The 23,427-nt window shown below is 32.1% G+C and overlaps 5 protein-coding genes across 6 annotated transcripts; 3 read left to right on the top strand and 2 right to left on the bottom strand.

The window, feature by feature from the left end:
* Positions 224 to 939, bottom strand: LOC109360280 (ethylene-responsive transcription factor ERF088-like). Its single transcript, XM_019605088.1, has one exon. It carries the CDS (start codon positions 824 to 826, stop codon positions 224 to 226), a length of 603 nt encoding a protein of 200 aa, XP_019460633.1. The 5' UTR covers positions 827 to 939.
* On the bottom strand, positions 3,933 to 11,440 carry LOC109354029 (phenylalanine--tRNA ligase beta subunit, cytoplasmic). Of its 2 annotated transcripts, XR_002108494.1 has the most exons (21): positions 11,294 to 11,440; positions 11,155 to 11,210; positions 10,940 to 11,040; positions 10,730 to 10,859; positions 10,524 to 10,639; positions 9,832 to 9,898; positions 9,368 to 9,409; positions 8,628 to 8,669; positions 8,371 to 8,447; positions 8,092 to 8,218; positions 7,833 to 8,000; positions 7,009 to 7,137; positions 6,763 to 6,894; positions 6,423 to 6,557; positions 6,092 to 6,166; positions 5,510 to 5,617; positions 5,302 to 5,397; positions 5,117 to 5,200; positions 4,339 to 4,425; positions 4,166 to 4,206; positions 3,933 to 4,133 (listed from the first exon to the last, which is right to left on the bottom strand). XR_002108494.1 is itself a non-coding variant. In XM_019596384.1 (20 exons), the coding sequence occupies exons 1-19, from the start codon at positions 11,349 to 11,351 to the stop codon at positions 4,357 to 4,359; spliced, it is 1,812 nt and encodes a 603-aa protein (XP_019451929.1). In that variant the 5' UTR covers positions 11,352 to 11,440; the 3' UTR covers positions 3,933 to 4,206; positions 4,339 to 4,356. The 2 variants fall into 2 exon arrangements, 1 of the variants encoding a protein (XP_019451929.1); XM_019596384.1 differs by having other exon boundaries at positions 3,933 to 4,206.
* On the top strand, positions 11,583 to 13,103 carry LOC109354050 (H/ACA ribonucleoprotein complex subunit 2-like protein). Its single transcript, XM_019596406.1, has 4 exons — positions 11,583 to 11,767; positions 11,844 to 11,913; positions 12,024 to 12,129; positions 12,797 to 13,103. The coding sequence occupies exons 1-4, from the start codon at positions 11,629 to 11,631 to the stop codon at positions 12,956 to 12,958; spliced, it is 477 nt and encodes a 158-aa protein (XP_019451951.1). The 5' UTR covers positions 11,583 to 11,628; the 3' UTR covers positions 12,959 to 13,103.
* LOC109354040 (serine/threonine-protein kinase 16-like) lies at positions 15,057 to 18,782 on the top strand. Its single transcript, XM_019596395.1, has 6 exons — positions 15,057 to 15,456; positions 16,013 to 16,155; positions 16,322 to 16,465; positions 16,802 to 16,987; positions 17,502 to 17,626; positions 18,289 to 18,782. The coding sequence occupies exons 1-6, from the start codon at positions 15,252 to 15,254 to the stop codon at positions 18,512 to 18,514; spliced, it is 1,029 nt and encodes a 342-aa protein (XP_019451940.1). The 5' UTR covers positions 15,057 to 15,251; the 3' UTR covers positions 18,515 to 18,782.
* LOC109342636 lies at positions 20,861 to 21,420 on the top strand. The gene has a single exon (XM_019580584.1). The coding sequence runs from the start codon at positions 20,898 to 20,900 to the stop codon at positions 21,303 to 21,305; it is 408 nt and encodes a 135-aa protein (XP_019436129.1). The 5' UTR covers positions 20,861 to 20,897; the 3' UTR covers positions 21,306 to 21,420.

Raw genomic sequence — 23,427 nt, 5'->3', positions numbered from 1 at the left:
TAAAAAATTTAATAATTCATTATTATTGTTATTTTTGCTTCATTATCATTGATCCGAGATAGCATATGAGACAAAACCAAAAGAAAAGTTAGGACAACATATCTCTATTCACTTCAATAAAGGAAAAAAGGTAAATGTTTGAGAGCATGCATGTATATAAAAGGGAAGACATAACTTGGTTAAAAGCTTCAACAACAAAGAAGAAGACAACATCTGATCAAGATTAAAAGGTTTGTTCATGAACTTCTCTTGATTGAAATTGTGAGGCACTGAAAGAAGGAGCTACCACAACAGAAGAATAAACCCTAGAACTTCCAAATGAAACTCCATAGCACCCTTCACAACCTTTTTCAGGAATGGAACACACTATATTCTCCTCAACAATCATGTCAAACTCATCTCTCATTGTCTCATTTTTCCAAGGCATGATTGTGGAAAAAAAGGATGAAGAAACTGCATGGTTTTTCATGACTGCATGATGCTTGAGAAGTTGGAAAGCCCTAGGGTTCTTTCCCATAATATTGATGCAGTTTTTCTCATGATGGGTGTTCATGGTTCCTTGGGTAATTGGGAAATTTGTTTTGGCATTTTTTCCTCTAAGAAGCCTTGCAGCACAATCATAAGCCAAAGCAGCTTCTTCTTCTTTGTCAAAAGTTCCTAACCAAAGCCTCAGTTTCTGTGATGAGTCTTTTATCTCAGAAGTCCATCTTCCTGAAGGTCTTTTTCTCACACCAATGAACTTTTTGTCACTCTTGTTTAATGCTTTTTGAATCTTCATAACACTACCCTCTTGATTGTGATAAGATTTGTCTATTTCAAGAGTCATCAAAGAATGATATTGTAGTTTGGTTTTGAAACTCAAAGGTGTCTAAGTTTTTCATGAGAGTAGGAGGAAGGGTTGGAATTTATTAGTGTAGATGAAAAGGAATGGGTCATTAAATAAAACATTTTATATGTAAAAACGAATTTGATGATGAAATAGTGACATGCAATTTGTCACATTTGAGTTTTTTTTATCTTATCCGAGAGAATATTATTTATTTTAAAGTGATATGATTCGGATTGAAAAGTTGTAAGAGTGTGAGACTCTGATACTACACTACTACATTGCAATCTTTTCAAGTTGTCATAAATTATATCTAAAGAGAAATGAACATTATAAGAGAAATTTCTTTTAGGTTTATACGTGACAACTTTAAGATGACTTGAGGTTAATTAATAGCATAGAGTATATAGTACAGAATATGTGATCTGTAATATAAATGTAAAAGATAACATAATTCCCTAACCCCTTCTTACACTTATTTTGAAATTGATTATTTATTCATAGTTGTTTTCAAAGCAAAAGTTACTTGTTGATATAAAAGGGGTGAAGAAAAGAGTGTATCATCAACTCATCATTATTTATATCTAAATTGTGTTTTTTTTATAGCATTTATAAGGGACCATGATATAATATCTCAAATTTTACTCCAAAACTCAGACCAATAAAAATATAGCATGTAAATTAAAAAATTAAATATTTATTATAGTGTAAGCTAATTATTCTAAATCTATAACAAATCCAAGGGAATGAAGTAATGAACTTATGTATGTAAGCTAATTATTCTAATTAATTTATTTGAAAATCAATTGTTTTCTTAACAAGTACTCTTATAAGCAAAAATCCAATAACCTACAAACAAAATTCACACCTCAAAAGGCTGAAAACAAACAGAATTCACATGTTACTTTTAACTTCATACTCATATCAAAAACTAATCTTCAATATTTGTCACATATAATAGGTGTCTTTGTTGTATTGTTAGCTCCTCCAAATATGCTATTCTTAATTATTTAAAAAATATAAATAAATAACCTCTGAATTCTGGTGCAGTGCAAACTCTCATATCAATTAGTGATTATGTACCCTTCTTGTTGGATTATCTTAACTTCTAATTATATTCTTTTAAAAACTTTTTGCTTGTCCTTTTTTATTGGTGAAAAGTGTAGCTTTCTGTTTAGACTTTTGTTAAACATGCGACAATAATTCTAGTGCAATTAATTAGTGGCATGCCCTTAAAAAAATATCATGCAGCCTTTCTTATATTAGGTGTATGTTATTGAGCTTTGATGTCATAATACAAAGATAATGAACAAATTTAATAGTGTTAGATGGCAATTGGGACAGAAATGAAATTGGTTGGTGCTTTGTCAATCTTTGCTATTTGGGTTGTTATGACTTATGAGATATGAAAATGAGATAAAAATAATAAAAGTGATTGAGTAATGTTATTCATACAACTATAGTTTATACATCTAGAATGTATATCTATTTTCACAGAAAGCAAAATGAGTAAAATATATCTTTCTTCATCATTTCTCTTTTTAAATGTTAGATTTATAAACTAGTTGTATAAATATCATTTCTCTAAAATCATCAAAGTTCTTTTGGTTTAGTTAAGAGCTATTGCTATAAGTATGCTAAAAGATGACTAAAATGTTAAGGTCAGGTTAGACTTAGAATGAACAAAAGGAGCTAATATATTAATAAAATGTCGATCTAGTATTATAAAATCTTGCTAGATTTTTAGGATGACAAAAACGTTAAGAGTTTGAGTCTTGGGAGCGAAATTTGTTGGAAGAGATTACTATATACTCTGAAAGAGATTAGTTCATTCCCCAAAAATGAGGAAGCAATACAATAAAAAGGAGCTAATACCAAAAAAGTCTTAATCCCTCAAGAAAGTCTGCCAATAAGAAAACAAGTTCAAACAAGAATTTGAGGCAATTCTCAACGAGCCTCTATTACTATACAAGATTCTTAGCCTTTTTTCAGTTGAATTGTTCTTGTACACTAAGAAAGACCATTGATCAGGCATTGCTTAGAATGAAGAATATTTTGAAACATGGATTATACTTTATCTTATTTGGTAATTTATCATTTACCAATATTTATTAATTGTTTGAAGATGCTGCACTGATAACTTAAATATTTATTAAGAAAGTGGTGTCTTTACAGATAACCTAATCTAATCCCTAGCTCTTACAAATTGTCACATGAGTAATCCATGGACCACACCCGCTAGACTCCTCAGTCATCATCACTCTAACCACGTTTTCAAGTTGAATAATACTTCCCAACAAGACATTGATTCAGTGTCTAGTGGGGTAAATCCTACTAAATCCCTAAGGTCAAAGTTCGATTTCTGAGAGCAACAAAAAGAGTATTTTAATAAAAACTTCAAAATGGATTAGTTCTTAATAAAAAATGTGAAGAAATATTTTTGGTAATATCAACAAAAAGATAAATAATGCTTAATTATTGTGGCTATGGTCCTGCAAATTTTGTCAACTAAAAATTCCACAAGGAGTATTTTAACCTTTACACTTACTGAACCCATTAATCATATCAAGTGCTGCCAATTCAATTACCTTGTTAAATTACATTTAAGTTATTACATTTTTTATTTTCAACTAGTTATGCAATATAAAGTCTAAATTAAAGAAATTGTTTTTTTAATTAATCAAGCAGAGATAGTGAGACAATTAAAATAGAATAAGTAGCAATTATTATTAATGAAGATCTAGGAGCTGGCTGTTTAAATAGTAAATTCCTTTTATGTGACTTACATCTTACTTATTTTATTTGTACTAACAAGGTATCCTAACCTTTTTTGGTAAGAATCTAATTCTTTCGGGGTTTGTGACTATCACTACCAACAAGTGTAACTCACAAGAATCGAACTTTCATCCTTAGGGATCCAACAAAGCCTTACACCATTAAACCAATGTCTTATTGGTTCATCTTAATTACCGATAGACCAAACATAAATGAAAAATCCAAAAGGCAAGCACGGATTATAAACTACCGCAGAATAAACAGTCCAACTCGTGACTATGTTCACAAACTTCAGAAGTATAAATATCCTGTTTCGGTATGGTGGCAAAAAAATAAATAGAGAAAATGAATAGTTTATCAGATCTTTACCTTCTAAACATAAGACACTGGGAAACTTATGAAACAAATCTGTAATCAACAAACACCCTAATCTAGGGCATATAAGTTAACATTCTTTTCCACAGCTACTGTAGTTTATAGACTCCAAGGATATCCAAAAATGACCGGCAAAACAGTTGGAAAAACATTGAAGCAGCTAAGCTTCTTGATTCCCTGAGCTAGAAGGAACAATGTATCCAGAAAATGATGGGCAAATTGCAAATTACCTACAAATAAAAGTCAATATCAGCCTAACTAATGTTACCAAAGTAAAAGGAAGAACACTATATGGAGAAATACAAAATACATCATCTCATACATAGAACAGAAAATAGTTTAAAGACAAGGAAGACACTTACATTTTCTACAAATAATCTCTATAAGAAACTTTCAATGTTAAGTTCCACAAGAGAGCATGGATCAGGAATATCGAAGTTGTTCAATACCTGAGAATACATAACAAGAAGAAACATCAGTTCTTGAGGTATATAAACCCCAAAATAAAAGTATCGTGGTGAAAATTTATAAAATTATATTCTAGTTATATGATGTAAAAGTTGGCAAGAAATTATAGAACAGAGACATTTCTTGCTACAGTGAGAAATAATCTGAAAATATATGGAATGCCTAACCCTCGCAAGCAAAGATATTGTTTCCAAGATTTGAACCTATGACCCAGGTTGAAATGCAAGCAACCTTACTAATGGGTCGAGTCTCACCCTCTAGTGAGATATAATCTGCTTCACAAATTTAAATATATGGAATGCTTAATCACCCATTCTGCACATGCCTCTCTTATAATCATTTCAACCCATCCATAAACACCGCTATTAGATATGACACACCACAGAAAATATAAAAGGATGACCCAATGCACAAGGCTCCCACCTAGTGGAGTCTGGGGACGGTAGATGTAAGCAGCCTGTGAAGAAGCAAATATCCAAGATTTGAACTCATGACCTCTAGGTCATAAGGCAATCAACCTTACCATTTTGTGAGGCTCACCCTCACAAGGCTGCTAGTAATGGTATACCATGGATAATATACAATTACTAAAAAACATTGGAATGCAAAATTAAGTACCAACAACTGGCCAGATTAAAACAAAGATGCCATTATTATAGTGATCGCAAGTACCTCTGGGTGAACAATGCCAAAAGTGCCAATTTGGTTTCCCTTGAAAATGATTCTAGCTTGCCTACCAGCAAGAAACTCAGGCTCCTTCAATATGCAGTTTAGTTAATCAACAAGTGATCAGAAACAGAAAAAAAGTTCCTAGATCAGAGACACATGCACAAAACACGTATGTAGCATGAACTTACATCTGACTGCTCAATATAATAACCTGATATATCACCAGGTGAAACAAAGGGAACCCCATTCTTTTCCATTACTCTGTCCACCAAGCCATGAATTATCTGCATATCATTGAATAAATTATAGTGACACGTTAACATTTTTACATTCATTAACTCATGTTTATAGAGGAAAGAACAAAATAGAATGTCTTGATGTTACTACTCAATATACCTCAAATCCTGCATTAGCGCCACAGTACAGTGCAGCCAGATGGCGACAATTTTTTGCGCCAACATCTTTTTTGTCATCCAAAATTGCAATATCACCTACTTCAAAAATCTGAAGCAAAATTTCAAAATATGATTATTTTCTTATAAAATGCTTGAAGCAGCAAAGACGGTAGATAGTGAAAAGCTTGTGGAGAACTTGCAACAGTGTAAACATTTCGAAAATTGCACCACTAAAAGGGAATTTGTTAGAGGACTATCAGCGAAGTTGGTACTCTTGTTCTGATCTTTTGAAAATGAGACATATAAACAACCTTCAATCTGATGGACTAACATGAGAAATCTAATAGGTCAATTTTCTAACACCATAGACACATTGTGACAATGCATATTCAATGTTATCTCTAAGAAATAGTGGCAATGCAAAAATGAAAAAAGGATTGGGACAATTATTTTAAAAGCAGATTCATAAATATTACACTGTAAGGTATAACTAAAATTAAAATTGTGCATCATAGAAAGTACGAATGTACTAAGGTCTCATAGTACAAAGGTCAAAACCCCAACGAAAGAGCTTAAACAATACCTTTATAGGCTTTGGATGATCCTTGTTGTGAGCAACGGTTTTCAAAATGCCAGGCATGAGACTAGTTCGAACAGCCTGTGTATATGTTAGATATAAAATTAAATTAAGTGAATTTAAAACCGAAAAATATAAATTAAAATTATATTTATGACAACCATTATATCGCTAGTGAATACAAACATCCAATCACATCCTTGGACATTTAGTTTTCAAAAAATATAAGATAAAAATCAAAGAAATAGAGTAACACCGATAGACTTGAGTTCATTTTTGGGAGATCGGCAAGAAATAGAGTAACACCGAATGAACAAGGAAAATCTGTTGTGCGAACCTCAAAGTCTGAAGACCTAGGGTTTCCAATGATAACTGCTTTTGATTTATCATCTTTGCGGTTTAGCAAGGCGAAGTTTTCCTTCTTGGAGCAAAGTATAAATGTCAAGACCTCCGTGAACCCAACCAATGCAACCTAAAAAGAGGTTTATGAAGAAAAGGATTTAGTTGATTAGGCACTTTAATAATTAACAATAGCATTCATAAAGAATTTCTAAGGCTTTAATCATATGTTCTACGACTTTATTTTAACAAAGGCGATAAAATTCAGAAAAACTTCAATGATAAAACAGTAACAGTCCAAATATAGGAGCCAAACGATCAGTAATTTTGTCATATACCTCTTTTCTGATAAGATCGCTGAACTCATTCAGAGAAAGAAGTGTCAAGGAAGAGGCCAATCTCTTTGAGCCCTGATTATCTATTACTGCTTTATCCTTAATAGCATTGAATCCATAAGCAATTGCAACGTCCTATGGATAGAAGACCCCGGTAAAAAACGCATGCCTTGTCAGTACAATGTACATATAAGACATCCAATTTTGCAATATGCTTTCAGAAGTGATAACGTGCAACATTGATAATACCTCCATAACATCACATGGGTGAAGAATATCACTTCTACTAGGAGGTACAGATACAACGAAGCTACTCTGCTTACTGTCAGATGCAGACTGTTTGGCATGCAATTGCATCTTATTTAAGAGCTTGGTGACCTGAAAAAAGAATGACAAGTTAAACATTAACCATTCCTGGTGCACCCAGAGAATATTAGAGCATTCAATCTCTCATTAGAGGCAACAGTAAAAAAAGAGAGAAACTAAATAGAACTTAAAAGGAAATCGTTATATGAACTAAATAACTCAACCACTAAGGACAAAGCATGAATAAAAGAAAATAGGGCCGCCCTGCAATATATAAAAATCTTCAAAATAACATGGCACAAAATCTTCAAAATAACATGGCAGATCACTGTGTCAACTTTAAAAGCTTTTGCCATAAATGTCTTACATGAAATGCATAAAATTTAAACTAACATAAAATGATGCTCCAGAAGACACATCATTATGCAAAGCCAAAAAAATAATGCTCAAGCGGTCACTTGTTAGGGGAACAGTGATGTATCTGACAACTACCAGGATAAGTATAAGGATATGTATCCCATCCCAAATTCAGGATCAACCAAAATTGCCAATCATGTAGAGATCAATTTTAATCAAATGAACCAACAATGGAGGTCATTCAGGATCATCACAGGAAAAGAAATCTTAACAGACCTACATATTGTCAAATAGAAGCTCCACACATACTTTTGACATAGTCAATATGCAATTCTAGGAACAAGTACATGAATATGAAGCACAGAAATTCACCATACATTATACATTAGAATGTTACAGAAAGGAACTACCTCTTCTGCCTCCAACGATACACCAATCAATCCGGAAAGGTAGGACAGTGAAACTTCCATATTGTAGACAGACAAATCAGGATATATGTGTGACTCTCCATCAGAATAAATTACTTCAACTGGTTCCACGACAAACTTATTTTCACAATATTCTGAGAAGGTTGTTACCTAAAAAATTAGAACAGTTTGTCATCTTCTAAACAATATTGGCACCTACAAAATGCAAATAGAACAAGTACAAATAAATTCACTTCACTACCATTGTATTCAAAACGATCTTTGCCTTCGTCAGATCAGTTGCAGTACATTCAATAAATACATTTTTTGTCTCCAGAGTGATAGCTGAGTGTGCACCATTGATAATAGGTGGAAGAGATAAAACAGTTCTGTCAAAACATTAAAGCACATCAAAAGTTGAATTGAACGACAGCAAAAAGTAAGAACACAACAACAGCTGTAGTTCACGAGGTAAATTTCACATTGTTGATCCATATCATAGAGATTCGACGCATTTACGTTGGGTGAAATCACATAATACCTCTTATGGTCATATAGAACAGGAAAAACAGGGGAGCCCTCAATTATATGCAAGAATTTCTTCAGTTTCAAATCTGACTGTCAAACATAAATAAAAAAACTACTCAGACAAATCTAAGCAATTATGCTCAAAAGGAAGGATAATGGTGGATTAAATGCACACATAGTTAGGAACACAGATAACACATAAACCTCATTATGTGAGACTTATTATATCTTCTGGCATACACATCAAGGAAATATTATACAGAAACTCACTTTGTAGAATTCCATCAGCTCATCAGCCCTGAAGCATCTTTCCTATCATGCCAAAAGAAAAAAAAAAGCTTTCAAGTATTAGTTTGCCAGTTGGCATTAAAAATTCATAGACCAGTTACTAATGTTCAAGGTAGAATATTGCACTACACTGTGTACATTAAACCATATGCTTTTGAAATAACACTATGTTAGGTTAAGGAATGAAAGTGGAAGGAAAGACAGTTGAAGGAAAGAAAAGTGGTAGCAAATGAGATGATAATTTTATTGTTTGGTATGATTGAAAACGGAAGAAAAGTGAGGAAAGAAAATGTACATTTATACATAGTGTATTTAAAAGGACATAAGTGTCCTCATTATTTATATATATATATATATAATTATGTAGTACCTCCAATTTTTAAACACTATTCTTTTATCGTTGCAAATTACATAACTAAATAGTTTATTTTTGACGATATTGATTAATATTTTTTAGTAACATATGAACTATAAAGTCTAACATAATAATTTTTGTTTATAAAATTCAATGAAAATCATTAACATTTAAGATCCTATATCTTCTTCTCGCCAATGCATCTAAAGAAAGTATAACCCCCTTTGACAACCACTTTTATATTTCTAACTATCTCACTTCCACACATTTGCATTTTATCTTTTTAATTTATTTATTATTTGTCTCTAGAAACTATATGATTTTAAACATATTCATATCTAGAAACTGAATTCCATGAAACAATTACCTGTTTCAGTGGAACGAAACTTATACTTGAAGGTGGCAGTGCCTGGAAAGATAGATGAATAAGGTCATTGATGATAATAATGAAGATGGTGCATAGAAAACTAATAAACACAAGAAAATGTTCATTAAATCTTGAATAGATCATTTCAGGAAAATGGCTTTATAAAAAAATCAGATACATGGCTTGGGATATAAACACTAGTCCATCATGTCAAGCACACACAGCATTGTGATTCATTTAACAATTCCAAAAACACAGCAGAATATAATAAGGTAGGCCTCACAAGGCAACAAAATTGTCACCTAAAACCCCAGTATACATATCCAGACCATGGTTATCAAATTGTGAATCAGAAAACCTATTTTCCAAATTGTGTCATATTTTCCCTTATTTCACTTTTCATGCACATCAATCATTAATATTTTTTCATAATTTTCTCTCAGAATTATTATTGAGAAACCAACCTCATAGGTGAAAGGGCCTTCCAATTTATCCAGATCATGAGTGCCAATGGCAACAAGAGTTCTTCGCCTGCAAAATAATTAAAAAAAAGAAAGAAAACAAATTAGGTGAAAGTTCATGCTTAAGTTAAGGGTGCTGTCAGATGAGAAAACCATAAACAACAACACATTAAGATAAGCTGATGGATAAAAGTAACCATCTAGGATTGGATTTCACCATTTTACTACAAAAACAAAAAACTTGCACAGTAAGTCATTTAAGGTCCCCACCTAGTGGGATTAAAACTTGGTTGTTGTTGTAGTAATATGTTAAGAAAATGACATGCAAGGTGTAAACCAAACTAAGCTGAGAACAAGGAGGATATTATTGTATTCAAAATACTTATACAAGGCAGTTACAAAAAGTGGGGAAGGAGGAAAAGGCCACATTTGAGAGAAGTGAAACGTCCAAGGTTATTTTGGTCATAATTAGGAAACTATGTAGCACCAATACATCAAAAAGTTTTCTGTATTGCATTTGATACATATGGTATGAGATGCTTGGAAACTTTTTTGTCCAAACATCCTTCAATTATTGTATGAGTTTTTTGCCTATTAACATATCCATGTCATATCATCCCTGCTTCCTAGTTTAGAAACAACCAGTATACAATTACAGGTAAAAATGGACGAAGCAAAAAGTGAAAACAAATTACCGACAAATGTTTTGGTGAAGCTTGTCTTGGAGGTCAATAAAGCTGTTGTATCTTGCTTTATCAAAAGTTATACCTCTCAATACAGCACAGACAACATACGGTCGAATTTGGGATGTCTACAACGATTAAAAAAACAGAAACATGTCACTTTCAAGTTTCCAATTAGCTTTAAAAAAATGTATGTAATACACACAATAACTAATTACCTCCTTCTTCACATGCATTTTGAGAATTGCATCTTTAGTAACATCAGCCAATGTATATGTAGGGATCTCCTGGAACCCACAGAAAACTCGAAGGGATTGAGCAAGACCCTCGAGACAGAGCAGATCATACCTGTAATGCAGATAACACTCTTTTCAATTAATTCATTCCTATTATAAACAATACTCTAAACTTTGCATTAACTAATGTACCTGTTCGCCGGAACTTCGATTTTGTAAATGACTTCTTCATCTTCGTCACCTACTTCTTCTTCCAAATGCTTCTCTTTTCTCACAATTGCTTTTTCTGTCGTCTAAATATACATTACAATTACTAATTATTAACTATTATTAGTGAATTCAAATCTATTTCGAATAAAATTAAAAGACAGTGATGAATTGAATATAGAGAGTGATGAAGTGTTTACCACATCATCGAGTTCGATCCCAAAACTGAAGCATAAGTCTTCGAATGCCTCTTGTGCTGAACAAAAAAGAAAGAAACAGTGTGTTATGACGAATGAGAGAGAATTGAAAACAAGGTTGAATACGAAAGTGAAAGCTCACAGTAAGATTTTCCTAGAGCCGCATATAGACGATCCCGACCCACGCTAACGGTAGGCATGGTGTGAGTGATGTTGCTACTTGCTAGTTGCTACTACCTTCTGCTTCGTCTCTCAAGAGAAAACTGATCCGAATCCGATACCTTTTTTGCGATGCGTTAGGTTTTTATATGGGCTGGATATTAGGCCCAACATGTTTAAGCCCAATTCTAAATAGGCCCATCAAAAAACGTTGTCGTTTCACCCAAACCCTAATTAAACCCTCGAGTGCGTGATTGTTGTTAAATAAAAGCCTCTTCTCCTTGTTCCTCTGCTTCAATTCACGAGAGAGAGAGAGAAATGGGTGGAAGCGATAGCGAGGTAGAGAAGACGGCGCAGAAAGAGAGAGAGAAGAAGAAGGTGCTTGCTTTGGCACCAATTGCAAAACCTCTCGCTGGGAAGAAACTATCGAAGCGAACTCTTAAGCTTGTTCGTAAAGGTATTTTTTTTATTCTCATTTTTTCTTCTTATTTTTGTAACAAAATTGAATCTAAGGTTTTATTTTTCGGTTTCAGCTGCTGAACACAAATGCTTAAAGAGAGGAGTGAAAGAGGTTGTTAAAAGCATAAGACGTGGTCATAAAGGGTCTGTTTATTTTCTAAAACCCTTTTTCTTATTCATTCATTTCGTTGATTATAATGCGTAATTTTTATTATGCAAAATTAATTTTGTTCCTTTATAATTTGTGAATTCAGGTTATGTGTTATCGCTGGGAACATATCACCCATTGATGTTATTACTCATGTTCCTATTCTGTGTGAAGAATCTGAAATTCCATATGTTTATGTTCACTCTAAAGAAGTAAGTAACCTTGTACCTTTGTGATTATTTAAATAGCTATTATTTACTGTAATAATCGTTAGGAATTAGCCACATATAACATGTTGTTGATATTTTAGGTGCATGTTCCTCTTATAATGAATTGAATGCTGTAAACTTTTTTGATACCCGTTTTTTCAACAACTTATTAATTTTAACTTCAACCTTCAGCCCGTAGAAGATCCATTATAAGAAGAAACTAATTTGTTGCACATTAGAATTTTTAGAACAAAAAGGTTTTATAAGGTCCGACACATTGCAATTCGACACCAAATTCCATTGACAAGTCTAAAATCATATTTTCTATTGAAAATAAAGAATGTAACATTGTTACCTTTGACCCATAACTGAAGGCCAACTTTTGGCCTATGACATGTATTTAAACCATTACCGAGACAATGTAGGCGATGAGTAGCCTAACATGTATTTAAACCGTTACCGAGACAATGTAGGCGACGTGGGACTTACTTTCCAACATGAATTTGTTAGTATTTCACTTTAATGTCAGGGAAAGGGAAACATGGACATTTTATTAATTTGTTGCTTTATAAGAATAATTCATCTTCTATTTCATGATGTTCTTTTTGTATATGTTAAGAAATTAGCACATGAAAGTTTATAAACTTAATTAATCCATATCTTTTTCTAGGAACTTGCAACTGCAGGAGCAACAAAGAGACCAACTTGCTGTGTTCTGGTAACGACCAAGCCTGCAAAGGGTGAACTAGACCAAGGGGAACAAGAGAAACTGAAGTCAGATTATGATCAAGTTGCAGCGGAAATTTCTGAGATTACAGCTTCTCTTTTTTGAACAAGCAAACATGTATCTGAACCTCTTTGTTATTCCGTGATTGTCAGTAGTGTACCTTAGAATCAATCGATGTTATGTTTGGATTTTATCATTTTTATATTTGGCTCAGCACTAGCTTTTTATAAATATTGCTACTTAGTATCAATTTATTGATATTGTTTTTTACGCCAATTATGAAGTAAAACTAATCTACAACCTTTATATTTGAAAATCGTCGTTGTGAAGCAGGGCCTTTCTAATTCAGACCCAGCAAAAAAATTACTTATTGTGTTTATCTTGGTAAAAGTGATTTCGTTGGCATGGTGAGGGTGACTTATGGTGAGGGTGATTATGTGAGAACAATGTGTTAACATTTTAATTGAGAAAGATTATTATGTATCCTGTGAACAATGTGTATATGACTTTTTTAAGTTATTATTATATGAGAACTAATCTCACTTCTTTCATTATATGTATGTATATACATTAGTTTGTGAATTTTTAGTTACTTGTTCATGGATGCACATATGTATGTATATACATGAAGTAGTACAAGTGACTAAAAATTCTTATTAACCACAAAATAGTGGGATAGCTTATGTGTTTTCCTTATTCATATACCCTTAGTTTTTTTTTTTTGTAAAATTAAGTAAATATCTCCTTCCTTTATTTTTACCTATACAAAATCTGTTATAACCAAGGAGATTAATGTGATCTTCTGAAGGTGGTCAATGAAATTAAGTTAAATTTCAATCTGACATATTCTTAATTAGTTGATTCTACTGTAATTAGTATCAATTGATCATTTGGGTCATATAGTATTATGAAATCATTCTTATTTATTGTGTATTTAAAAACAGTTTTTTAGAATTATTTATAGCTTTTGTAATAACTAAAATGAGTTTTTTTTTACAATTTAGTATGTTTTTGCTTCCCTATTTATTTCAATTTAACAGGAAATTTGGTATCCAATTTTGGTTCTCTCCTTTTTTTTACATTCTTGGATGACTATATGATTAATATTTGTTTCACTAATGCTGGATGGAACTAAAAATGTTAATACCATGGACCTCAAAGTTATATTTAGATGTAAAATAAAGAAATACTTTAGGGCTAATATACGAATCATATCTTAGTTCGCTTCCATGCGAACTATTTATTAACTATTATATTAAAAATGTTGATAACTATTTATTAACTATTATATTAAAAATGTTGATAACTAGATACTGGATGAAAATTTCTAGAAGTTGTAGAGTCATTCTACGATTTTTGTGCATTCCTAATTTTGTATACAAAAGTCGTGGAACACTTTAATAACATCTAAGACAAAAGTCGTTTACCACTTTTACGACTTTTGAATAAAAAAGTTCAATATACATAAGTCGTGTTTTATTATGTTACGACTTCTAAGCAAGTTTAATAAATAAAATATTGTAGGTCATTTGGTAAATAAGTGATTTTAAGTGCATGAGATTTCTATCTCGTTACAAGTTAAAAATTAATGGTTAAAATTTCTACGCATATGAACTGCTGTATTAAAAACGGGAGATTCTACATTCATACTCAAAATTCTATATCGGTTTTAATAAAAGAGTGTAGTATCTATATATTAATAAAGTATGCATTTATACACAGTTAGTGCATTATTCAGCATTTATTTGAATTATTCTTTTGTTTTCAAATGTCAATGATAATCGAGAATGATAGTGTAATTTTTTTACGACCATCTATTATTATATGAGCATCTATTTTTAAATGAAATTCACCCTAACCATTAAAGTATCCTTTTAACCCAAACCTTAAGTTTTTATAATGTCTAGAATGCTAGATATCACATGTCTTAAATGGTGTCTCATTCTATGTCCCAAGCCAATGAGAGCTTTATTATTTTTTTACTTTTAAAAATTTTATTTTATCTACGTGTTAATATATGTGATTGAGATGAGATAGAGAATGAGATATCATTGAAAACAAGTGATTTCATCCGTGAACAAGGGTGTCATGGTTGAGTACTCTTAACTCTGAATTTGTAAGGTAAAAATGAATGAATGAAGGAACGAGAGTAGAGGAATGGAACGCCAAAAATAAGGTAAAAAATGTTGGGTCGAGAAATAGCGTGTGATCATTCCAATAAAGGAAAGTAGTTAAGAATAAATTAAACGAATGAGAGAGTTAAGACTCTATTTCAATTTCAATTTACGTGAAATCAGGTCTTTCAATTTTCATGTTTTTCGACACCTGATTTCACCACTTATTATTATTATTATTGCTTTCTTTCTTTCTTTCACGTTCAAATCTACACATTTAAAAAATGGGGTGTTCATTTTCTGGTTTAAATGCATTATCCGACACCGTTAACGGCGGTGCTGACGTGTGGATAAACAACAACCGTTTCCGTGTGGTGAAGCAACTCGGTGAAGGTGGCTCCGCTTATATCTTCGCCGTGAAAGAGATTCTCTCTGATTCAGCTTCTTCTGCCTTCGCTTCTAATCTCAATTCCTCAACTCATCTCTCCGGTCACTTTTTCTATTCTCTTTTTCATTTTCTAGTATTCAATTATGAAACCTTCATTCATTGCTGATTCGGTTTTGTTAGATCTTATTAGCTCCAGATCTGTGTGAATGTGATCTATGCGAATTGAGATTTATTTATTTCGTGAGATTTTATATGTTATAATGATTTCTTTATAGAGATTTTAATTCTGTGTGTGGCTTCTTCGTATAGATTTGTTTTCTTATATACAATTACGTTATTGTGTTGTATGTTATCAATATATTGTGATGATGATTTCATTGTGATTCTCACTTTGGTGGTGGTAACGGATGAGGCATGTAATTTCCTTGATCCTATGAATAATTAACAATAGGATTTTGTTTTCTATCTTATTATTATTATTATCGAATCTGAGTTTAAATTTAATTTGAATATCAGTAATGAAGGGAAGTGATATCATTGTAGTAGCTAGTAAGTAATCACTTCAGTAAATCTTGAAGAAGAAGAAAGATAATAGGCTATCATATGGTTTGATCCGTCGAAGTTAATTAGATTAACTTTACTGTGTATTTTATGCAGATGACGGAACTTATGCTATGAAAAAGGTCCTCATTCAGAAAGATGAACAGCTGGAGTTGGTAAAGGAGGAGATTCGTGTTTCATCTCTGTTTGATCACCCAAATCTGCTTCCTCTTCTTGATCATGCAATCATTTCTGTTAAGGTAACTAATTATTGCAGCTAACACTCATTCCTCTCCATATTATATCGCGGATCAGCATTTTGTTTCGAGAGGACATAAGTTCGTTAGAATAAGAGTATCACTGACTCATTTTAATGTTTCCTTAACTGTTTTGGACTTATTTTATTCCTTCCCATTTTGTTTGCAGCCTACCCAAGAAAAATCTTGGACCAATGAGGCATATTTGTTATTTCCAGCTCATTTGGAGGGAACATTGCTTGACAGTGCCAAAACATTGAAAGCCAAGAAGGAGTTCTATTCTACCTCAGATGTTCTTCAAATATTTCGCCAGGTAAAAAGATCCGTTTTCTATTATGCATATTGCTTTTTATAATCTATCTTGGGTGACTGGTGGCCAAACCATCACTTTGTTGCTATTCAAGTTTTTCAGCACTTGACATCTATTATAACCTATCTGATAACATTTTTTATGTCTAATCTGCTTCTTTTCTGTTTATAATCTATGAATATGTCTAATCTGCTTCTTTTATGTTTATAATCTATCTGATAACATTTTTTCTTTTAACTTCAATGCACACATGGAAATTTTCGGGATTATTTCTACTCTAAACTGACCAAAATTGTTTTATTCTGAAACATGTCTAACCCTGCAAAATCAACCCAACAGCTTTGTGCCGGACTGAAGCATATGCACAGTTTAGATCCTCCATATGCTCATAATGATGTCAAACCTGGCAATGTTCTCATAACACGTAGAAAAGGACAACCACCTCTTGCCATACTGATGGATTTTGGCAGTGCTCGTCCTGCCAGGAAGCAAATTAGATCCAGACAAGAGGCGCTCCAGTTGCAGGTGCTTCTTTTGTCCCCTTTTTCTTGAAAAACTTGTTCTATCAACAAAAATCAGTTTCCATGTGATATCTTAGAACTTCAATTTCTTTGACTACTGGTAGTTTCTCTAACTAGATTTGCATTTCATTCAATTTCTTATGTACCATGTTAGATCCTTCCTTTCCTCATAAGTATATCACAAATAGAATGTTTTATTAGGCTTTTGCTCCATTTGCAGTTTGTGAAATTGTATTCCCTGATATGATTTATTAATTATGTTAGGTTCATACTGCATATGCATCACAGGCTAGTATGGGACAGGGATAGTTTTAATCTGTTACTGCTTGTTAATCAGTTCGAGTTTCATTTCAAAATACTTAATTGCATACTTAGGTTTTCATGCTGTCACTACTAAATTTTTAAATAGCTTTTCTGTTTTTAATAAGTTATATGAAGGAATTAAGTTTCATTTTAGTCATCTGGCTTGCTCAGATTTTCTAACCTGCTGATTGCTACTTTTTTGTCTTCATGTGCAGGAATGGGCATCTGAACACTGCTCTGCTCCTTTCCGAGCTCCTGAACTGTGGGATTGCCCAAGCCATGCTGATATAGATGAGAGGACTGACGTTTGGTCGCTAGGATGCACATTGTTTGCGATAATGTGAGGATAATCCTTCTTTTCTCTTTGATTATCTTAATTTTTATGTTATGAAATTTTAATAACCGTGCCTTCTTACAACGTAATACTTCAGTGTTTTTTTTAAACCAGTTTTTCTTTTAATTTTATGTGTTTTCTCAAAAAACTAGTTTCATGTGTGCAATGCATTATTCTGAATCCTTGGTGTACAAGTACATCTTACAAAATAACAGATGGTTTATAGTTCTGTAAAGAGCTTGCAGAAGGCTGTACACTTAAGTGGTGTATCATCTAAATTACTCCATGAAATGAATGCCAATGGCCGTGCACGTGAGTTTTGCTTTGTTTTCTAGTGTTGTTCCCTTAGCATTACCCAATGATTTGGCACTCTAAAGAAATCAAATGCTATAGGTGTGTTCTTTTCATGACACAATTAGTTGTGTTCATCTCCATTATTCTTTCTAGCATAGTTAGTCAACAAGTTATTTCCATCTGTTCTTTTCATGACACGATTAATTGTGTTCATTTCCATTATTCCTTCTAGCACTGTTGGTCAACAAGCTATTTCCATCAGTACCATCATAGTTACTCTCATTTCTAAATGCTTTTCTTTGAATTTATGTGTTAGAAATATATCTTAGCAGCTTTGGTACACCTGTTTATTATCACCTGGCCGAATTTCGCAGGTATGGGGTATCACCATTCGAATATGCACTTGAAGAAACTGATGGAAACCTGCAATCGGCTATCGTAAATGCTCAGTTCAAATGGCCAGCTGGACCTAAGCCTGCATTTCCAGATGCTCTTCATCAGTTTGTGTCATGGATGCTTCAACCACAGGCTGCTGTCCGGCCCCATGTAGACGATATCCTTATCCATGTTGACAAGTTGATCGCAAAGTTCTCTCAGTGAGTTACTGTGAATGGTAACAGTGGAGGCAATGTTATATTATATGTCACTCAATCGATAAGAAATAGCAGATATGTGCCTCACACAGTTAGCCTTATATGTATGTTTTCAGATTTTGATGGTTGTCTAGGTGGTTGGGAGTTGAATTTTTTAAAGCATTGTTGTTTCTGTCATTTCTACATAATTTTGTCTCTTGTAGTTTATGAATGGACCAATATCCATGTGTCTTGCTCAGAATTTATAAGCATAAATGGTATATCATTTATTTATTCATGACTTCATGTTCTTTGTTTCATATTTCGCTCACTTTTTCCCCAGCATTACCATGGCTTGGAATGGGGATGTTGTTTGCATATTTGTATGGCTGTCTTAAGGGCTATGTACATTCCAAAAAGTTATTTTGATATCATTGATAGTCATGTGAGTTGAGATGAGTTCTTCTCCTGGGGATGGGGATCACTTGTCTCAAACGGTATTCCACTTCATGTCCGAAGCCAATAAGAGTGCTCAATTTTTTTTTTTTTGCTTTTAATATTTTTATTTTATCTATGTGTTAATATATGATTGGTTTGGGACAGGGAATGGGACATCATTTGAGACAGGTGATCCTCAAACCTCATGCTACACTTGGTGTGCTTTTGGGCTCTATGATGTCATTGAAGCCCAACATCGTTTTTCTCACTTTTGAATTACATGTATTATCCTTTGTGCAAATAATTTTGTTATAGTCAATAAGGACTATTAGAGGAAACAAATTATTTAGCATAGTTGGAGAAAGAGCAAAAATTGTATGCTTCTATCCACTAAGGTAAAGTATAATGGTTATGGTTGAAATCCTGAAAAATGCACTCTAACTTTTTTCAAACTTCTCCCCGTGAAGATGATGGGAAAATTTGAAAAGTGAAAAAGAGTAATGAGATAAGAGAAGAGGGATATACATTGTTATTGTAATAATGTTTTATATTATGAATGCATCTTTATCAAAAATGGATTGGATAATATATTGACACATATATTTGGGACCATTTTTTGTTTTACAAGGACCAAATCGCTATACATAACAAATTTAAGGGGCAAAAAATAGATCATAATAACTTAGTTTTGAGATGATAAAGATAAATAAAATGAAATAAAATATCAAAGAAATCTATTCACATGTTTCTAGGAAGAAGTAAATTTAGGTATGAGATCATAATAACTTAGTTACTCTCCCAATAGAAGAACTAGAACTAGAAGAGCTTTCTCAAACATGAGGTCATTTGGTTTGGGTTTTTAATCAAAATTGTGGAACTTGAGTTGGATTTTGCTCAGTTTTATGTGAAGAGAAAAATAAAAGTGTGGTTAATGTTTCTTAGAAGAGGACAAAAGAATTAAAGTAGTGAAAGCTAAATCAGGTAATGAAGAGGTCCTTTTGTGTACTATATTAAACTATAGGTGTTATATATTCTCTCCAGTTTTGTAGCCTGTGCCACAATCTGAACCTTTGCATTTAAAGCTGTCTTTTTTACTAATGACACTTTGCAGAGAAATAATGATGATTGTATCTTCTCTATAATGAACCACAATGACAAAGTGAACAACCCCTATGTCCTTTCAAATTCAAGAAACTCTGATATTTATGTCTTCTTGTAAGGTTCATTTCACTTTCATTGACAGCTTCTACCTGTCTTCTGCTGCTGGGTAAGTCAGAGAATTAATGTGTATTTAGATTTCCAGGTGGTGTGGTATGGTGAGACTTATCCAAGTCATTAATTAAACATCATTCTCTATAGGGAGTCACTCAAAAAAATTTATCGAAATCGTGAGAACAATAAATCTGAGTTTTATAATTATACATGTATGATTATGATTAAAACTTAGTTATTGGTCACAAAATCACTTTTTGTATTCATGATTGTTCAAAAAAGATTCAATGGTCTGTCTATATTATTGTTCTCATTTCTCACAATAATAATTATTCTGAGTCAATCCTTATATATATATATATATATGATGATGAATTTATTTATACCAAAGTTAAGTTATACTAGTTACACTCATTCTCAAAAGTTCATTTTCTTAAATCCAACGGACCAAATCGGTGAAACTTATAAGTTATTTAAGATTTATATCTTTCTCTCTCATCATTTGTTTCAATCATTCATTTGGTCCATTAAATTTAACAAAATAAATGATTGAGTTTAAGTGTAACTAGTGTAAATTATATATGATATCTTTGTGTATCTAATATGTGCATACAAATTTAATTTGTTTTGGGAGGGATAAGTTGGTATTTGCAGGTGTCTAGAAACATTTCCTAGTTATTTTTCCTATTTGATATATATATATATATAATATAGTTCATTTCTTATACCTTCTACTTTCTTCTTCTTAGTCTTAGGATATAATGGAACCATATAATATTTTTGGAAGTGGAGAAGAATGTCACAGCAGTGAATCTGGATGGACCATGTATATTGGGTCCCCTACATATGATGATGATGGTGAAGATATAGATAATGGTGATGATGAAGGCATTATTCCAGTTAATGATCTAAAAGAAGATCATGAAAGTGATGATTCTATGGCTTCTGATGCTTCTTCTAGGCCAAAGGGTAATAATGGTTTGTCACATTTCTTGCAAGTAGCTGAAGAAGAAAAGTTAGAGAAGAAAGAAAAGAAGATTCAAGAAAAGCATATAGAAGGGAAAAGGGAGGAAAAGAAGGAAAGGGTCACCATTGATGGAAAAGGTAAGGTCCCAGTTAAGTGCAATAGCAAGGTGAGGAAAAATTACTTGGTGGAAAAAATGAAATAGATGCAATTATTCTAATATGTTGCTTAGGTTTTATTTCAACTGAATAATAGCTACAATTACTGTGTAGTGAGTGAGTTAGGTTTAATATCAAGATTTATTGTAATGGTAAGATTTTAATCAATTATTGCATGCAGTGATTAATGGGATTGGATTCATATCTGTTTAATTTCTAACTGTTTCTTTCATATATATATATATATATATGAGGCATTACAAGCACTGAGGGTTATTTCTTTCATGATCTTCTTGTTGCATGGAATGCTTTAATTTCCTAAGCAAAGTAGTAAATAGAATGATTTTGATTTTTTATGTATCTGGGTTAGTTGATTTAGCCAAGAATGCAACTCAATAAAGGTGAAAATTTTGTGAGTAAGTATAAGCTATTATCTATCTATCTTTGAAGACAGATCAAATTTCTATGGAAAATGCTAATTCATCACAAGATACAAAAATAGTTTAGTCAAGAAAAGATAAACTTTTTGATTTTATGTGGTGGTTCTGGTATTGTAATTAGTATAAGAGAAACTTCATGTGAAAGGTCTAAGCAAGTAATCATTGAAAGTAAACAATACAAACTTAGTTGCAAACTTGCATTATTGTGCTATAACAGGCTTAGAAACTACACATAATCATTATTCTTTTGAAATCATGCATGCATTTTGGACATTCAACCCAAATGACCTAGGGTTTGACTTCACTAATATAATTTTACTCATCAATTTACACAAAGCAACTTTATGACCCTCCAAAAGGCCATAGCTTCTTGTACAGAAGGAGATTGGTATAAAGGAGTAAGACTTCTCTCGAGGACAGTTGTATTTTGTAGTGTATTTTTAAAGCTAAAATTGTAACTTTAGTGTATATTAAAGGTTATAATGTATTGTCTTTTAGCTTTTTAGTACATTTTCTTATAACTGTTTTCTTCAGTAATAGAGATTAGTATAACTCAGTATAAAGGTGTTACAATGATTCTCCATTTCACCTCTATCATTTCTACCAATCACTCCTACACCACCTTTATTCATTGACTTAAACATTGCTCAGTCAACATTTATTTTTATGTAACCAGAGGCTTCTTCTAATCTACAACGTTAAAAACAACCAAACCTTAATCACATTCCACAAGAGACATTATGAAACATGTGTAAGCTGAGTGAGGATCGCAAGTGACACACATTAACACACAAAATGCAACATTTAATAACAATTTTATCATTTTGTTTACTATAAAATTACATTTTTACCATTAAAAATGTGAGCAAAACAATCATTTGTCTCTCCATTAATGGAGAAGATCCTTGTTCGTGTCAGATTCTTAACTGGGTCAACTTTATTGCATACCCTATAATATAATGATTCCAAAACGCCCTTGGGTTGATCACAACCTTCTTCACTAATAAAGTTGTATTTAGCAATAGGTAGATTGTTTTGATTTACTCTACCAAAAAATCTTAATTTCCACATATGATAATTCTCATATCTCTTAATCTTATTATTTCCTAAATTTGTTATCATATTATTAATTATAATAATATAGATATTGAACTTTGATGCAAGGATAAATTTTTTGTCTTGTGATGAAAATTTAAATAGTAGAAAGAGAATAAATCATTGTATATGTATTCCTAGACATTAGCTAAAAGTCTCATTCATAAGGCTCTTTTAATATTGAAAATCAAGTATTCATTTATGTTAAAAGTAAGGGTAGTACCTAGCTTATGATAAGATGGGCTAAACCATGCTTTTTTTAATAAAATGTTAGACTCATGTTCTTAAAACTTATGTAATCTAAATAGGTCAAATACATGTAGGAATTTTGACATTTAGATTTTGGGATTTTAGATCAGTCAATTAAGGTTAGCCTATTAGACTATCTAAAAGTAGATTTGTTAGCATATTTGAATGTTTTAGATTATAATACACTTTTAAATATGATAGCATGTTATACGAGACTTTTAAACACACCAAACCTAAGTATGAGAAAAACATTTAAACAAATGTATAGGTAAAGCTTAGGTTGCTATTTTCTAAACATTTAAAACTTGTTTAAGTCAATACATTGTTCCAACTTTGTTGAAAGCAATACTTATTTTTATTACTTATTCATGACATGAATATACTA

This window comes from Lupinus angustifolius, chromosome LG01 (genome assembly GCF_001865875.1).
Source record: "Lupinus angustifolius cultivar Tanjil chromosome LG01, LupAngTanjil_v1.0, whole genome shotgun sequence".
Lineage (NCBI taxonomy): Eukaryota > Viridiplantae > Streptophyta > Magnoliopsida > Fabales > Fabaceae > Lupinus > Lupinus angustifolius.
The sequence above is the reverse complement of the archived record's forward strand: the minus strand, read 5'-3'. Positions and strand labels throughout refer to the sequence as shown.

What these genes read in the sequence shown, in the direction of transcription:
- LOC109354029 (XM_019596384.1), bottom strand. Translation starts at nt 11,351, where the DNA reads ATGCCTACCGTTAGCGTGGGTCGGGATCGTCTATATGCGGCTCTAGGA. An exon ending in GTTTCGTTCCACTGAAACAG is followed by an intron (nt 8,670 to 9,367) that starts GTAATTGTTTCA and finishes TTGGCATGATAG; the next exon opens with GAAAGATGCTTCAGGGCTGA. An exon ending in CTAGGTCTTCAGACTTTGAG is followed by an intron (nt 6,167 to 6,422) that starts GTTCGCACAACA and finishes ACATATACACAG; the next exon opens with GCTGTTCGAACTAGTCTCAT.
- LOC109354040 (XM_019596395.1), top strand. Translation starts at nt 15,252, where the DNA reads ATGGGGTGTTCATTTTCTGGTTTAAATGCATTATCCGACACCGTTAAC. An exon ending in TTCCTCAACTCATCTCTCCG is followed by an intron (nt 15,457 to 16,012) that starts GTCACTTTTTCT and finishes TATTTTATGCAG; the next exon opens with ATGACGGAACTTATGCTATG. An exon ending in TTCTTCAAATATTTCGCCAG is followed by an intron (nt 16,466 to 16,801) that starts GTAAAAAGATCC and finishes TCAACCCAACAG; the next exon opens with CTTTGTGCCGGACTGAAGCA.
- LOC109360280 (XM_019605088.1), bottom strand. Translation starts at nt 826, where the DNA reads ATGACTCTTGAAATAGACAAATCTTATCACAATCAAGAGGGTAGTGTT.
- LOC109342636 (XM_019580584.1), top strand. Translation starts at nt 20,898, where the DNA reads ATGGAACCATATAATATTTTTGGAAGTGGAGAAGAATGTCACAGCAGT.
- LOC109354050 (XM_019596406.1), top strand. Translation starts at nt 11,629, where the DNA reads ATGGGTGGAAGCGATAGCGAGGTAGAGAAGACGGCGCAGAAAGAGAGA. An exon ending in ATAAGACGTGGTCATAAAGG is followed by an intron (nt 11,914 to 12,023) that starts GTCTGTTTATTT and finishes TTGTGAATTCAG; the next exon opens with GTTATGTGTTATCGCTGGGA. An exon ending in TTTATGTTCACTCTAAAGAA is followed by an intron (nt 12,130 to 12,796) that starts GTAAGTAACCTT and finishes ATCTTTTTCTAG; the next exon opens with GAACTTGCAACTGCAGGAGC.